This window comes from Seriola lalandi, unplaced genomic scaffold (genome assembly GCF_002814215.2).
Source record: "Seriola lalandi dorsalis isolate HSWRI2012SDOR001 ecotype SW California unplaced genomic scaffold, Sedor1 jcf7180002054048, whole genome shotgun sequence".
NCBI lineage: Eukaryota > Metazoa > Chordata > Actinopteri > Carangiformes > Carangidae > Seriola > Seriola lalandi.
In genome coordinates this window covers 398,987-416,291 of record NW_019524601.1, presented here as the reverse complement: position 1 = coordinate 416,291, position 17,305 = coordinate 398,987, and the positions used below count along the sequence as shown (strand labels likewise).

Below are 17,305 nucleotides of genomic sequence, written 5' to 3'. Positions count from 1 at the left end.
GTCGACACAATAGCTGTGCTCATGAAATGACAGGAAGGCAGAAAAATTGTGTGTGTGTTTGTGTGTGTGTCCATTTGTGTTAAAGACTGTGTTAGATCTGAAATAGAAGAAAGTGAGACAAGGGCTCTTTTATGTTCCATACTTGCCTGATTTATCTCTTACCCATATAGGGACACATGATGAAAGAGAGAGTTCTGATTAAAAGCATTTTTTTTACTCTTTAATGACTCATATTTTCATGCTGCAACCTGTCTTTTCAAAATAAGAATATTGGATTTTTGAATTTATGCGGTTCACACACACAGATGTTATTACTATACGACTCTTGCACAGTAATCCTGCACAGTTATCACCTCATAGATGCTTTCATCATTTGTAACCACTTAAAGGTAACTTTAAGTTTGCAAACTTCTATACAGAAAAGTGTATCAGCAGCATGTTAAGCACACATATGCATGCACACGCACACACACACACACACACACACGCCTGTCACATCTGACAGTCTTTGATGTTGTCAAAGCGTTTCCCGCTCTCGTGTTGTTTTATCTCTTTGTTTCTCCCCCTTCATCTGTGACACACTTGTATCTGTCAGTCACCTCGGTAACAAAGACACATTGTTATAGCAACTCATTTAAAAGCATGTTGTCTGGTAAGACGTGTTCTCGTGCAGAAAGTCAGAAAAAAAAACTGCATTGATCTATGGGACAATAAGATATTGTGAGACTTTGTGTGAAACGTGTTTGGTCACATTGTTTCACTCTGTGGAAAGAGCCACATAAGTCTGAAATCGGGAGAAGATCTGATTCCTATATCTAGGTCTATATGCTGCAAGAGTCTTGCAACCTGGATCATTCATTAATCATTAATTCATGCAAAAGAAAAGAAACAAAGTTTGAGCTAAACACATCTAAGCGTAAAGAGATGTGAGGTTCTCTAGATGTCCAAGAAGACAGCCAGGTTTGGCTGCCCTGTGCTGTTCTCTGTCAAGGTGCTTTATAAAACTGTTTCCACAGAAAATAACAAATATAACAACAAATTCTGATGATGATAATGTCAGAGGGCATTCATTGTGAAGTTTCATTCCACCGCAACATTAGAGATGTTTAGAGTTTTTATTTTTATAACAACTCATATAATCAGAATAAACCAGTGTAAAAATGCAGAAGAACAGATAAAAGCCAGGATTTTTTCAGTCTTCTCTTCTCTTCTCTTCTCTTCTCTTCTCTTCTCTTCTCTTCTCTTCTCTTCTCTTCTCTTTTCTCTCAGATCCAATTTCTTCCAAAGGCAGCAGTGTGACTTCAGCTTGAATCCAGAGGGAAAAAAAGTGCCTGGTCAGATCACCAGCTCAATTAGTCCTGTTGGCACTTGTGGGTGGCTGGCTTTGTTTCGGAAGCCAAAACAAAATTCTCTTCAAAATCACATATACCTGAAGACAGGAGCTGGAATGAATCATCACAATCTAAACTTCTGTGTGGCACAAGCACAGAACCACCCCCTCCACCGCTCCTCTTACATCCCTTCCTGTGGAGTGGCAATTAGGGTGGAAATCAATTTGAGTTGCCCATGGCTAAATTGATATCATTACATTTACTGCAAGCTGAATAATGAATGACTGTATCATTATATGGGGAAGTAATGGGACAAGACAAAGCACAGGTAGACAGCTCGCCGCAGGTGAGAGCTATAATTAGTGTCTAGTTGCTGGCACACCCACACAGAACCATACATGTACAGATGCATACACGTGTGCAGCCGGGGAAGCACACAGGTGCCAAAAAAATGCAATAGAAGCAAATGTAGATAAAAACCTAAACTGCACTTAATAATGCCACTTTCGCCGTTGTCACTGTGTTGCTGACTGCACTGCTACAGGAGCATACTCAGTCACAGCATCATGCATTATCTTGAATCAAAGCGTTTCAACTTGTCAAAAGCAGACTTGAAGATGTTGCGTGTGTTTCTTTCCGCTGGTCATTAGTTGTGACTGTTTGTTATTTTTATTATAAACACCTGTTCGCTCATTTTGCCCAGCTGCTGATTGCCTACTGATGCATCTGTGTGGTGAAGTAAGGGGCCAGAACAATTTCATAAAATTACTCTCTGCAGGTAAAGCGCTGTGGACACCAAAATTGTGAGGGATCAGGTATGGAATATATTTACAGAAACAGACTGATGAAAAAGGCAAACAACACTGTGGGGTGACAAGAGGCATTCCCCCCACCCACCTTGCCTCTTCCTTTAAACTGTTGCCATCTGATCAAAAACTGATCCAATTTTTCATTTGTTCCAGTTTTTAAACAAGCACCATCAACTCTAGCCAGCCCTCTCTGGTGCAAGGTGGAGACATGGCTATCCAGTGTTAAAAAGAACTAGTTCAAAGTTCAGTCCATACAGATGAAAATGAACTAGTTCAAGTTCATTTGTTCCGTTTAAAAAAAAAAATAAAAGCCAGTATTCTTTTTCAATAGAACCTCCTTCTACCCATCCATCCCCAGCCCCAAATCCCTCCCAAACTAAATGAATTATTGTATACCACTGAAGAATCAGACATGACTTACATTTAAAATCCGTATATAAATATAATCCGTCTGAGTCTTGTCACTTGTCTGTTCATAAAACTGCGTCAAATGCTCAAACAAACTGGCTTCAGCAGTAGCAGATGCGTCTGTATCGTCCGTACCACTCCGTTCATTGAACGCGTTCATGCACAACACTGTGGCTTTCTATCTATCCCTCATGTTAATTTCAGCTACAGCAGCTACAACTAACTTCAACATATTCCAGTTACTCCAGTAACTAAAGTACTGTGTGTGCAGGAAACGAGTTGTGCTAGTAGTACTGATGCTATTTTCAATCACATCAGAGACAGCCAATATTGTTTTTTCATTATCAAGCACTTTATTAATTTGTAGTTTTGCACTGAGAATTGAAAAACAAAACAGTTACATTCCAAAGTTATGTATTGTAGGTTTAAAACATTTTATTTTTTGGCATTTTTTCTGCCTCTGCTCAATCCCATGTAATGTTACTTAAGGTTTAAAGGCACAGTCGTGTAAAACGAAAACAAAAAACAAGTTAGGGTTGTGTCAACATTTACATGTGGGCTCATCAGTGAGGCCATTAAGGTGATATCACGTTCAAAAAACATTGCATTTACTTCACATCATAACTTATTGCTATTATGTACAGAAATATTCATTGTTTGCCAGCGACAACTCTGCTACTCGCTGGTCGTCCATGTGATGGTAAAACGTTGATCCAGAGGAACAGACTTCGCAGTAGCATCTATGATCAGCTCCTATAGACACAAGAAAAAAAGAGAGTTAGTTACACCATTACACCAAATAAGTAAATGTTTAATGTTTTACATCTTGTATGAGCCACGTATGAGGAAATTTGTAGTTTTTGTTCCTCAAGTCTTTTGAACAAACTGTTGGACTTCACTGTAGATGACTTCAAATCCAAAATCAAAGTCCAAAATCATGTTCTCAATAAGTCATGTATTATGTATAAAGATGGAATATGACAATACAATGTCCCAAGAAATGAACAAAATGTACCAACAGGAAAAAAAGAAACTTTTTAACCATGTGATATCTGAATGTAATGCAGGTTAGGTGAACTGGTTGAATATCTGTGTGAGCAATAAATGTTCGGCCTGTGATAGGGAATTTGCATATTGGCTTAAACTCCCTGCGATCCTGCACATAAGCACGTATAGACAAAGGATGGATAAATAGATGGATGGAGCTTGTGCCATGTTTCTTTAGAATGACTTCATTTCATCTACTAAATGTGACCAATGTAGGACAATGTCCTCTTCTGTATCTTGTATCTGCTTCCACTCATGTCATATGGCCTAAACAGCAGGGGTTCCCAGTAACGTCAAACAAGCCTGGGCTTATACATGTGAAGAGATATTGTAAATAACAGTTTCAGAATAAAAGATCTTGCCCTGTAACAGACAGAAATAGCTCGCCCACCTCACTGTATTTAAATGACACTGTGCCAGCTGTTTACCGCCTCTTTCAAGTTGCTACCCTATCAGACAATACTTAGGGAGATGAATGGATTGTCTCGTGCTGAAAAACCACTTATTACCATGTGCATACTGTGTCATCCTCATTCCCTCGCTCTCCTTCCTCTCTGCCCTTCTTCCTCCCCTCCGCCCATCTTTCATCCTCCCTGTTTATCTCTTTCACCTCTCTCTTCCTCTCTCCACCTGTTTCCTGTGATGCATTCTCTCTCCCTCCGCCGCGCTCTGTCCGTCCTTCCCTCCTTCCTCAAAGATGGACTGTCTTTCTGTCTTTTCATTATTCTCAACTCATCCATGCATCCCCAATGCGCACACACACACACACACACACACACACACTCAAAAGAAATCTCTCTGTCATTCTGACTTTCCTCATCTGCAATCCTTGCCCTCTCTTCTTGCTTCTCCCTGTCGGTCTTCTCCAAGAACAGCATAAATCTAACACCTCTGGGCTTTTTCACCTACAATTATTTATGGAGCTGCTGTAGCTATCATTTTCATGCTCCTGATAAGTGCACTGAGTACAGTACACAACCTGGACAGGAATATTTTATCACAGGCCAAATGAGGAGAGGGAACACATGCTCCTTTTAAACCTGGCCTTGTCTTTCCTTTTTCCTTTTCCACTCTCTTGTAGGGGAAGTCCTCCATATTGCCTGTCCTTCACCTCAAACTTATACAGTAGTCCATACATTTCACTGTAGAATAGCGATATAGCTCCTCAAGTGACTCATCTCTTCTTTGTTTCTCTTATTTGTGTTTTTACATCTCAGGATTCTGCCTCCACAACCTCGCCCATTAATTAGAGAGTCTGTCCTTCAGCCAGATGACCTCAGCTCAAGCCCTGTTTTTGATGAACATTCACCCCACTCTGGAGTATCCTTAACTCCAGCTGAACCTTTCAGCTGACACTGATCTCACTACAGAGAAGATTTAGATGCATATACTGCGGGAAATTCCTTTGATGTACATCTGACGATATGCCAGTGCTCAATTCCCACAGTGGCGACTAAAAAATGATAGTAAACTGTGATACTGTGACAACAGTGTGAAAATCCGACAACATCATGGAGCAAGTACTCGAACACGGGGCATATGGCTTGGCTATGTGCACACAGTTCCCCGTGATTTTCTGTCACATTTGCTTCCACTCAACCATTGGAAGAGATGATGGAGAGAGCAGGAGGAAATGACAATCATTTTAAACGAGCAGCTTTAAAATGGCTGTCCTGAGCCGAGTCTTCAGCTTTGTGTTCATTACAAAACAATGGTGTCGGGGGGGAATGCAGAGTTGATTACAGCTATTAGGTGACATAGTGCGGCACAGCAGGGCGCTGGGTTGTGAACCTGAGTGCGTTTTTTGTTTTTTTTTGTTTTTTTTTCTCCTGTAGTGACAGTTTTTGACTGTCAGGGAAATGCTCAATCAACTTGAAAGCTGGGGTGTGTTTATGAAATGAGTTCATGGAATGATGAAAGAGTTTCACTGGGCTATGACATTAATGCACAAACATCCACTGTGAAATTCAATGACAGTGATTGTATGCATGCAAGACAGTGATTAATATGTTTATTTTGAGGTTATCAGAGCAGAAATTCATATGCTGAGTTCATATGTTGGATGCGATGGAATATGCACTTGTATTCATATTAGATGTTTATATTGTTCTATTACCATTGAAGTTTCCCATCTTTCCTAACAGACGTCACAGTCTGGTGTTTATTTCCTTAAAGATCAGTGTCTTTATTATTGAATAACAATTTCTATGGTTGATTTCAAGCAAATTCTGTGAAGCAATTCACTGTAAATTGGAAGCTGGAAATATCTTTCAGTTTATCTTCAAATGTTTTTCTGTGGCTTTAAAGCTTTCAGTATGATGTTGTTTGTTTAAAGGTAATTTGAATTTCTGTCCGTAACTATATGCTCAAAAATACCCCTCATTTTCTAGAGAGACTGGCATTTCATTTTTGTTAAGAGCCTTTGCAGTCATAGACCATTTCCTGTACTTGATGATGTTGGTCAGCAGTCTGTTGAAATGTGTTTATCACAGTGGCAGGAAGCATTAACAGCACGTAATTCTAAGCCTATTTAAAAATTTAGTGAGAGGACAACACTGTTTTTAGTCATAATTGATTCAGCTTGTAATACACTAACTGTAACTTGTTTTCTTTGTTTTTTTAACACAGATTAGAAAACTCCACTAATCATATCATGAATAAATTAACTGTGGTAAATAAATGGTAAACATCTCAGTACTCTTTCTGACCTGAGTGTCGAGGTTGTGCTGTGGGCTCAGTGGCTGCGCCGTTCCGCTGGCGTCCGTTAAGGTCACTGTTGTGATCTTGACACTGCCTGCGCCCCAAACCTTCACCACACCCAGAATCAGCCGGTCAGCAGGGGCCAGCTCGTTGTGCATGACCTGACTCGTCAAGGTGTTCTGGAGGAGAAAGTGTAAGAGAGTTATTAGAAATGGGCTAAGTGTAATACCAAAATCACATATTTGGCTCATATTAACTAATATCTACTAAATTATGATTCATCCCATGCATTGATTCATTTTACAGTAGTGCAGAGTGGATGTGATTTGTGTGTCGGGCACGTCGTCAATCCTGAATTTACAGTGTTGTCCCTAGGATTTGCTGAAAATGTGCTTTAGTGAGCCTCATATTCAGTTTCATTCCATGCTTCATCTCTTTACTGAGTGAGATTTAACATTTGAGTATCTCTCTCCATATCATTAGTTTTATATCCACCGAATTATAATTTTTTTCCCTGTGCCTTGCTTTTAGTAGATAATCTTCTGCATGGAAATTTTGATTGACTGAAAAGTTTTACATCTGTGTTTTTATCATGTTCACACTCTGACAAACACCCATGATGGAGCGTGTGTGTGTGTGTGTGTGTTATCATTTAACCAAAGTACTGACAGCACCTTAAAACCGAGGAAGACTAAAATCTAGTCTCTCTCTCTATCTGTCTCTCTCTCTCACACACACACACATACACATCTACATTCAGATAGCCATCCAAAATGGCATACGATCTGCTAATCTGCCAGGCAGCACTGGCCTCATTGCCCAATTTATCCTCATCTTCTCACATCTGCCTGGTCACACATACACCCACATACACACACACACACACACACACACACACACACACACACACACACACACACACACACACACACACACACACACGTTCAAACACAAAAACACACACATTTACGCTCCCTCTCCCCCTTTGGCTGTCAGACAGTGTGCCTGTTTTATCGCTGTGTGAAATTGCTTTGGAATGAGCCTGATGGTAGGCAGAGGACAGCCACAGATGTTTGGCCATGGTAGCTGTATGTGTGTATGTGTATACTGTAGACGTGTGCATATAATGTATGTGTGTGCGTGCGAGTATGTTTGTGATTAAACCCATGCTCATTAATGTGTGTGATTGTGTGCCTTTGCCTGGCTAAGAGGCAAATGGGGCTGGGTTAGTCCCATTAGTCCCAGCGATTAGGGAGTTTCTGTCATGTCTGAGTCAAAGTGTGATCAAACTGTGGCCTGGTAAACACTCGCCTCTCACCGAACTTAGCCGTGAGACATATTCGCATACGACACAAACTCTTGGGCTCTACATTTATGCATGCATTGGCACAATTGTGTATTTTGTCCTTCTTTTTTTTCTTAACGTTTATAAGAGATTGGTAATGTCATGGCTCCTCATCAAAGCTCACGTGCCATGGTTGTTAGGGCGATGCAGCTGAGTTTGTATTGCTTGGGCTGCACAGTGCATTTTCAGAACCTCATTTCTGCTCCTCACACCTCCTCTTTTTATATTAATCTTCTTTGCTTTATCTGACAGACCACTCGAAAATATATAAACCCCTACTGCATGCACATTAAATGCATCTATTTTCTTAAGACTCCTTACCATGTCCTAATATTTAACTAATTAACTACTAATTAATGAAGGTAAGGTGTACGTAGGGTATTCATCCAATTAGAAAGTGTAGATAGGGTGTATATCCTTGTTAATGCTGGATGATGGCTACAGATATTCACTCTCTTCTGAGGGAAGCATCTGTGGATTGCATTATTTGATCTAATCCGAACAGAGTTTGACTTCATCACACCGGTGATTGGTATGGTAGTTTGATTCACATTTATATCTGTATCTGTATCTGCAAACTAAAGCCACAAAATTGCTCATCGTGCTTGTGTTTCTGATAAGAGGTTGTATGAGCAGATAGAAACCTAAGTGCAAATTTGGTGCCAAATCAGGTACCAGAAAGAGATCTGCATATACACAAGCACAGCTTCTCCACTCCAGCAACCTCTGTGGGAGCATGTTAGTTTTCATGCATGTGTGACAAAAGCCTTGCACCTGATGAAAAAATGACATTGTGACTTCATTAAGGGTCTCAGCAACATCTACGCCACAGTATCTATTGTCTCATTCTCCCTTCTTAAAAAAGCTGTAAAACTGCTCTGCTAATTTTGACATCAAAAGCAATGAGATGACCAAGCAAATAAAAATAAGCTTCTGCTATCTGTGTGTGTAACTCCTTTACTACTTTGCTATCTCAGCTGTATCAAAGAAATGGGTATTGTTAAAGAAATTATATTGTGGTGAACGTGTAATGAAATCAATTGATGTTTAGTTAAATAGTGATTTAACAACAGGTGTCAAATGTTGTTTTTAGCATCACAACTTTGTCGCCGGCACAAGTGGCAATGGCTGAATTCAAATTACCAGCCCAGAGTTAGACATAAATCCTGAGCTAATTGTTTCCAACAGCCTTTGACATCATTTGCTGCATAAATAACAATAACAATAATGACAATAAACAGAAAAAAAAAGAAAAGAAAAAGACATGCAGTAGACATGTAGTCGGCCCTTGAACTCACCGATGCTGCTGCAAAGGAGGTCAGCAGATATTGTCCTCTCTTAACCGTGTCTGAGGAGAGAAAATAAGAGTGAATTACATGCAGAGCAAGAAATGGAGGGGCAGAGAAAATAGGTGTGTGACTACTTGAGTGACTGACAGAGGGACAGAGAGAGAGAGTGAGAGCGAGAAGGAGAGACGGAGAGATAGCAACTGAATAAACAAGCGACTGTATGGATAAGACTCTGCACGGTGACCACAGGGCTGAATTCATACTCATCTGACTGACTGGATGGACTGATAAGTGATCACCTGATGAGGTGGATTTATGAGTAAGTCATTAAGTAAAGGGCTGTATGTAGTTGAGTAGTGAGTAGTTGCATGAATTAAAAAAGACTGACTAGCTGAGTGACTGCATAGATGAATTCACTCCGTACAGACTCATTAGTATACTCATCCACGCGTCGTTGCAGTTTATTACTGGTTGATTAAATGGGCAAATTATAGAATTAGGGTGGTAAGTTAAGTAAATAATTGACAAGCTACACTGCTTAACTGTATAAAAGGCTGAATAATTAATAGGTCGCATGAATGAGTGAACATGCGACTAGTTTGAATGAATGAGGGAAAAACTGGTGCATAAGTGAAACTCAAACAAAAAGTGGAAATGCAGATAACGCAGGTGCGAAGGCGAGAGGCAAAGCAAACAGGAAAGACATAGGGAGGCTACACTGCAGACAGACAGGGAGACGCAGGAGAGAGGAGCGAGGGAGCAGATAAAAGACGAGTGATGGAGAGCATATCTCCAGGCAGCGACACGGGGAATTACTGTAATAGTTTCTGTCACTCCCCTTCCCTGTCACCCCTCGTTCTCTCTCTATCTCTCCCTCTCTTCTTTGTCCCAACACAAACACGCCTTTCACAGAGGAGTGCATCTTCTCACCGAAGCACTTCAGAGGCTGATTCTGTCCGTATATCAGCGTGCGTGCGTGTGTGTGTGTGAGTGTGTGTTTGTGTGCATGTGTGTGTGAGAACGAGTGAGAAAGTGGAGAGAGACTACGCTCTGGTTGACTGTGTCTATCTGATCAAATCAATGGAGGAATTCGTATTCAGTAAAAACAACTTGCTTTCCTATACTGCGTATACTATGTAAGACATAGTGGGATTTCACAAGCATTCATGTTGATCTTTACAAAACTGCTTCTATAGATAAATAAATGCCATTCAAACACTAACTGGCATTTTCATCTGTAAATCACAAAATAAATGTTTTTCTGTCCTTCTTGTTTGCACACATTTTTATTTTTTTGTAAAATGTCTTTATTCTAAGGTCTTTCTTTTCTCCAAAAAGGTGTTTGCGGGCTACATTTTATGTTGCACTGCAAATATTTGCAATGAACATGACTAAGAGGCTTTATCAAAGTTAGTATAATTCATTATTGGGGGACATGAACTTGTGAACTGATTTCATGGCAATCCATCTAGTAGATGTTGACATATTTCAGTCTGGACCAAAGTGGTGACATTATGATCCATGAATAAATGAATTATCATGAATACACATGTAAAAACATGAACTGACATGCTATTCCGTGTGTGTGTGTGTGTGTGTGTGTGTGTTGGGTGTTCAGGGGTGCCCTTTTACTTACCTATTCCTTCTCCATCGTCCCAGAAGAGCGATCCTTCAGCAGTTCCACTGTCGCTCAGGGCAACAATCAGTCCTAAAGTATTTCTCCGACTGAAACAAAAGGAGGTAGAGAGGGTTATAACAGATTGCTATAGGACAACGTCTATTAATACCTGCTGCCTGGGACAGATACATCAACATTCTTGCTGGGGCGATCCACCTGATCTCACCGCTGCTGGAACACACACCAGTCTCTCTGTTTATTCTCACTCTCGCCTCTTTCTTTAACAAACACGAATGATCATAGATGACATTCATTTTGAAATGAGTTCATGGAATGATGAAAGAATCTGCCGTCACACTACGTCTCTGCACAGGACAAAACACACGCTTCACACTAAACACACAGGATGCTGACCTGTAGTTGTGTGCTATCATGATGTGTCAGCACTTACCTGTAATATGTGTTGTTCTCTGGTTTCTGCCAGGGTAGGATATATCCTCCTCTGATATGAAGGTTGATGTGGTCCATGGGTGTGGGCATATTAATCATCTGGCCGCGCACTCCAACATCTTTGGCCTGATGAAAGCAGCAAGAATTACATGCTAATAAATTACTAGAAATACTGTGGGTAATTAAACTTTGATTCATTTTCTCCAACAATTCCTTTGTGTGGGGAAATTTGCCATTTGTGCGCTGGTAAATCACAAAGCACACAATAAAAAATGTGACATCTATAAAGGCTATATCTGAAACATTTCTGTAATTTATTACACGCCAAGGGAAGTCTTTAGAAAATTCTTTATTCTGGTGTTTTCCACTTTGTCCTTGGTCCTCGTGTCTAACAGCCTGCTCCTCTCTGTACGCTGAGGGGACAAGTTAAATGGAAGTAAAAAACCATCCCATGCCCCCATTTAATATATTGTTTCTCATGTTTTGTTTGGCTTTATGATGTTGTCTAACAGATGGGGAGTCCCCTAGCTAGAATGAGACGGAGTGATTGGATGTTTGCTTTTGTCATCAAGGCGCCTTCTGCAGTTGTTGAGCTGCATCTCCTTAATGATATTGTCATAGATGTCTCTTCTTATTTGTGTGTTTAGTTTTTTTGTAGTTGTGGTTTTAGCGTCTTTTCTGTCTTAGTCTGCCTACGTATTTATTTTTGTAAAAATAATGTTCAGACATAAAGGACCTCATAGATGCAGTGCTGTGAATGTGTGCTCACAGCAAGAAGAGGTGCACAGACGTACTTTCATGTGTTGAGATATCATCAAAGTGCATCCACATTATGCATGCACTAATCCACCAGTCACATGCTGTTACCTCCTTCTGTAATTTTGCTTCAGTGCAATCTACTGTATTGTTGCACCAGGGGTGTGCCTGAATGCAAGACAAGATAAGGGAGGCTTTGGACTCAGTGAAGTGAATTGTTTTCTGGTTGTTACACACATAGACTCACCGTGTGGAAGTCATACCAGCGTGCATTAGGAACATAGCCATCCACGTTCCTGGCTCCCTGTCAATCACAAAGTCAGTTAACCAAAAGAGAAATACCAGCCAGCGGAGATAGACTGACAGCTATCACTCAAATCACTGAAGCTGCATTTGTGATATATTAAATAATGCAGGAAAAACAAAAAAACTAAAAAAAAAGCTAAAGTGTGCCGTGTGCGTGTGTTTATACCTGGTCGAGGGCAGGGCTGATAAGTAGAGCGGGCCCCCAGAGGAACTGCTTGTAGATGTCCCATGTAGTTTTATCATCCACAAACCTGTGACACAGCAACACAGACGCCATTAAACCTGACTGAAAAAAATGTTTCGAATGCTCTCTCCTGTCTCCTCTGGCCAGACGACTGTTTCGAGTACTCATTCAGAATTCAATGGTTTGAAGATGCAAGCCAAATAACCCTGCCAGACTCACCCTGCCAGCTCCTTAAATACCATCTGTGACTTTATAAGAGTCTCTTAAAATGAATAAATATGTTTGGCTTTTTTGGGGTTTTTTTCAGTTTCACACATTCACATCTGGGAACTGCCAAGTGCAGTCTACGGCTGGCCTCCACACAGTCTCAGAGGATTTGAAGTGCCTTGCTCAAGGGCTTCTTGATGGCAGTTGCTGAGGCAGGAAAGACACTTCTAATTTTCTTACCTTGTCAAGTTATTCAAATGAGCAAATGGCACAAACCGGCTTTTCTAACCTCACAGAAAAAAATAAGGATAGATAAACAGGGGGTGTTTTTTTTTCTCTCCCATTTAACTTAACATCTGTAGCTAATAAGGAAGGCTGTGATGGTAACAAGGAGTCCGGCATTAAACCAGAGTTGCGCTGAAAACGTGTTGAAGCACTAAAATGAAAGCTCTACTTAAATTGGTTTTTAGTCTAGCATCCAACCACATGTGACATTCTGCATACTAATGAGAAGCAATGTGGTATAAAATCAGTTTATCTTGCCAGCAATCAGGATGAAAGATCCACGCTGTTAATAACTAAATGATTTGATTGAGTGATTATATGTAATGCAGCAGCCATGATGTTAGCAGAAGAGATAAGACCTGTGTGTGCGTGTGTGTGTGTGTGTGTCGTGTGTCTTTGCTTACTCATGCAACAGAGGCCTCACTACTGTACTTCCTTTGGTATGAGCCTCGTACATCAGTGTGTACAGGTAGGGCAGCAGAGTGTAACGGATGTTCAGGACGTCCCGGGACGCCTCAGAGAAGGTGGAATTCCAAGAAACAGGATCTTGTCTCTGACAGAAAAAAAAAAAAAAAAAATTAAAAAGTAATTTTTACAGACAGGTTAACCAGAATCAAAAGTAATGAAAAAATATACAAATCTGTGGTAATTATTTGTTGTGACAAATGTGTGATGAAGCAGGATTGCAGCTTTTGGCTTCCTGCTAGCTGGTTAAAAATGCTGTCTACAGCTTATTTGTTTATTTGATAAAGACAATGCATGTTAATGAACATCAGTACAAAATACACAATGCAAAAATTTGCAAAAAATGCACATTTACATCTGTAGTACCTAGGCAGGTAACATAAAACAAAAAAAGCAAAAACATTACAAGTCACTATACACTACCACAAATATAAAGTTCACAAAGTAAAAGACAAATACATTTTGCTGCACACTGAGTTAAAAATGATTGATGATCCGGTTTGCCAATGTGTGAGATTTGTCTTACAGGTAGGATATACTCCCTTATTGCAAGTAGTAAGGCATTCCAATATTTATTTCCCTTTACTGATAGCACTCGCATTTGAAGACTACATACATGATATTGTATTGATAAGACCGAGGGTAAAGTTGCAAGCTGCAAACTTCCACAAACCCGATAAAAAACACGACACCTTAACCCTCAACTTTCCAGAAACAGCTTCCACATATTGGGGAAATACTTCACAGTGGATGTGCTAGTTATAAACTAGGCTTTTTTTTTTTTTTTTTTTTTAAATGTGAACTGTAACCTTACAGAACATGCTAACAATTACATCTTAGCTTAGTGCAGATAAACACACTGTTGAATCCACTCCTAACACTTCCAAAAATACCTGTACAATATCCACTGACTGAGACTGTTTACATGCAGCTCGAGACAAGTGCTCAGTGTTTGAGTAAACCAATCCACTGTTTCAATAGATAGACATTTCTAAAGCTCTGACTATGGTTCATTTCTCTCAGTTACAAGTAACAGATACAAACAGACGTGCAGGGCTACGCAGACAAAAGCCAGCGGAGTATGACTGTATTACTTTTTAGATTCATCTGTGAAATAAATGTACATTTACACACAGCTGCATTTCTCTTATCTTGTCATTGTGTTTGCAGCGTTGACTCTTTCCCGTTTGGATTTCCCAACAAAGCTGAAAACGAATAACTTTCAGGCATGAGGAGAGACTGACAGCAACACTAGCTAGTTTGCAGCATGCAGGAAATACTCCAATGGCCTGCGCGTACTTATAAATGATGTTCCGACTGTTCAGCCACACACTGTGCTGACATTTACCTCATTTTAATTGGCAACAAGTGTAACGTCCCTTTAAGAGACAAGGACAGAAAAAGAGGACACAGTGTACCGTCATTTTGTAAATATGGGCCAATCTAAATGTATTAGCTCATTTTCTGGAACTCTAGTGAGGACAATAATCAGCCTGCTCAAGTACACACACACACACACACACACACACACGAAGGATCATGAAGATTTTCAGCTGAAGCGTGTCATCACCATATGTTCCTCCCTATGATACCGTGTGTGTGCATGTGTCTTAGGATGTATGGCATTCGCACATGAGCGTGTGTATGCATGTGTGTTATTCTGTTCAGTGTGAATCTGTATGTGTGCGTGTCTCCTGTCTTTCAATTTAAGAAAAACTAAAGATATAATCATAAAACTCATCACAGAGAGTAATAAAATGAAAGACATTTTCTTCCCAGCTGCAGTTTAGCTGGGTCAGATTTGATAACAATTATTAACCGTGGCCCGGTGGTTACTAAGTACAGGCCTAACAGCACATGATTGAACACAGGACATTTCTATTATCTTATGACCTAAGGAGTTTACTGGATTATCATTTAATTTTCTGAGCAAAATTCACAAGATTGCAATTATCTGGAAACGCGGGAGTTTTTCTACCTGCCTCCATTTTCAGTCACCCTCCTTTTGCACCCTCATGCCTCTTCATCGGATGTGTTCACTGCTAAGTAATTATCATGCTAAGTTGTGTGTGTGTGTGTGTGTGTGTGTGTGTGTGTGTGTCTGTGTCTGTGTGTGTGTGTCTGTGTGTAAGAAAGAGAAAGACATTGATCAAATGACTCTGAATGAATGCATATGACCTTGCTTTGAGTTCTGCTTCCCAGGCTGAACCAGATTAGTCCAGACAAGGTATTGGGTTTCAGGGCCAGCTTCAGGCGGTTTTTGTTGCTTTAAGCTTCAGGCATAAGTCGGGTTCAGTTCTGTTCAAATGTAATTTAATAAGACATTCCTCTATTTTTTTTCCCCCTCTTTATCCGTTGTTGTGGGGATTAACAGGTCTTATATATATCACACACGATTTAATGTGGGAGCTTGTTATGCTTGTGTGCCAGACTCTTCCACCATAACCAGAAAGTGTAAGAATATCACAGCCACAAACAGGTAGGCGTTAGAAATTTCAGATTTACATCTCCTCTGACACGAGTGTGTTAACTGATGATCAGCACGAGTCACACCAAACTAAAGAAATACTACAGAAAGCATTCACAGAGAGTAACATGAATAGATCTGATGCAACAGTTGCATGCTAACTGATTAATGCTCAAACCGTATTGATGCCTTGACTTCGAGGACAATGTCTGCAAACAAGGTATACCACAGGCTTAAATATTGCTGAACTCAAAAAAAGTCTGTCCCCAAAGTTGCAGATGCATTTTGTTGCCAGATAAAGCACTGGTGGACTATGTGTGGGACGCAGGTCTGCTTAGACAGCTGATAAAAACACTCCAGCAAAAGGGCAGACACTCAGTTTAGCGCTGTGTTCCTCACCTAGTGCTCAATCAGGGCTGTCTGTCCAGTTTTGCGAAAAGCTGGATAGTAACAGGAGGAGCTGCAGGATCAATAATTGTGAGTATTTCTCAGCAATATGTATGTCTATTATGTGCCGTGCAAAATGAGTCGGCCCTCTCCGCTTTCAAAAGCAAAGAAATAAATTCTCTGGTGTCTGGTTTCAAAACAAGTAATTTGGAGACATGATCTTGGACTCTGGGAAACTGTGACAGGAATTTTTCACTATTTCCTGATGCTGTATCGACTAAACGTTTAATCAATAGAGCAAAAAAAAAAAAATACCATTAATGACAGCTTTGATGTTGATGCTTTCATTGCATAAGAGCTAAGATCACCAACAAGATAATCTCCCAAAAAGTCTTTACCATTCAGTCAGTGACACAAATCTTCCATGATTTGACAGTTACACCACTGTCTGCTTGGCCCCTCAAGGTAGACTTTTCATCTGCGGAAAACCAGAGGAAGGATTGATGAAGAGACTCGAGCGGGGAGTGCAGAAGAGTGAGGAGAGTGATGGAGAATCTCTGTTATGAATTCACCTAATTCATGGCCACATTTATTGTGGCAAAAGGCCTTGTGACACTCACTGATTGTAGACAGATACGTATGCGTGTGTGCACATCCACGCGCAGCCTCAAGGAAAAATGAGGTTATCTGGCTGTGTCAGCCCCTCTCATCTTTTCCCTCCTCTACTTGGTCTTTCTCTTCATTTATCTGTCTGGTAATCTACTTCCTCGGCCCGTCTCATAAACCTTTTGAGTTTCTGTTTTGCATTGCAGAGCCCACATCAGAAAAAGAAAATATATTTCGACGAACAATAATATGTCCCTTTGGGTGAATAATAATGTACATGACTCTGACGCTGCTGAAGCAGGCTCGGCGGAGAATATATATCTGGTTTAATTAATTTTGCATTGTTCTGATATGACTGTGGACACTGCAGTATATTGCTGGTGCAGTGAAATTATCTCGAGGTCAACATTGAAAGTTGTCTGAGGGCAAAGAGACACTAAGCGTGACGGAGCTCTGGGAATGACTCTGCAAAAGCTCTCCTCTCTCTCTCTGTCTCTCTCTCTCTCTCTCTCTCTCCCCCTCTGTCTCTGACCTTGTGTACCCTCCAGTCTAGTTTGTGGTGTTAATACTTTGTTGTCAAACGCCTTGTTAAGCAGGCTTGAGGTTACAGTCGCTAACTGTCTGATGATTGGGGATTTTATGTGG

General features: G+C 40.4%; 1 protein-coding gene across 1 annotated transcript in view; it reads right to left on the bottom strand.

Moving 5' to 3' along the window:
• Positions 1 to 2,878: 2,878 nt before the first annotated feature.
• si (sucrase-isomaltase) overlaps positions 2,879 to 17,305 on the bottom strand; it is a 64,161-nt gene continuing 49,734 nt past the window's right edge. The window contains exons 41-48 of the mRNA XM_023402980.2: positions 13,140 to 13,288; positions 12,226 to 12,310; positions 12,001 to 12,057; positions 10,999 to 11,123; positions 10,566 to 10,654; positions 8,939 to 8,988; positions 6,304 to 6,474; positions 2,879 to 3,301 (exon numbers count right to left, since the gene is read on the bottom strand). Of these exons, the coding sequence (XP_023258748.1) occupies positions 3,224 to 3,301; positions 6,304 to 6,474; positions 8,939 to 8,988; positions 10,566 to 10,654; positions 10,999 to 11,123; positions 12,001 to 12,057; positions 12,226 to 12,310; positions 13,140 to 13,288 (804 nt within the window). The 3' untranslated portion in view covers positions 2,879 to 3,223. The remainder of the gene's footprint in view (positions 3,302 to 6,303; positions 6,475 to 8,938; positions 8,989 to 10,565; positions 10,655 to 10,998; positions 11,124 to 12,000; positions 12,058 to 12,225; positions 12,311 to 13,139; positions 13,289 to 17,305) is intronic.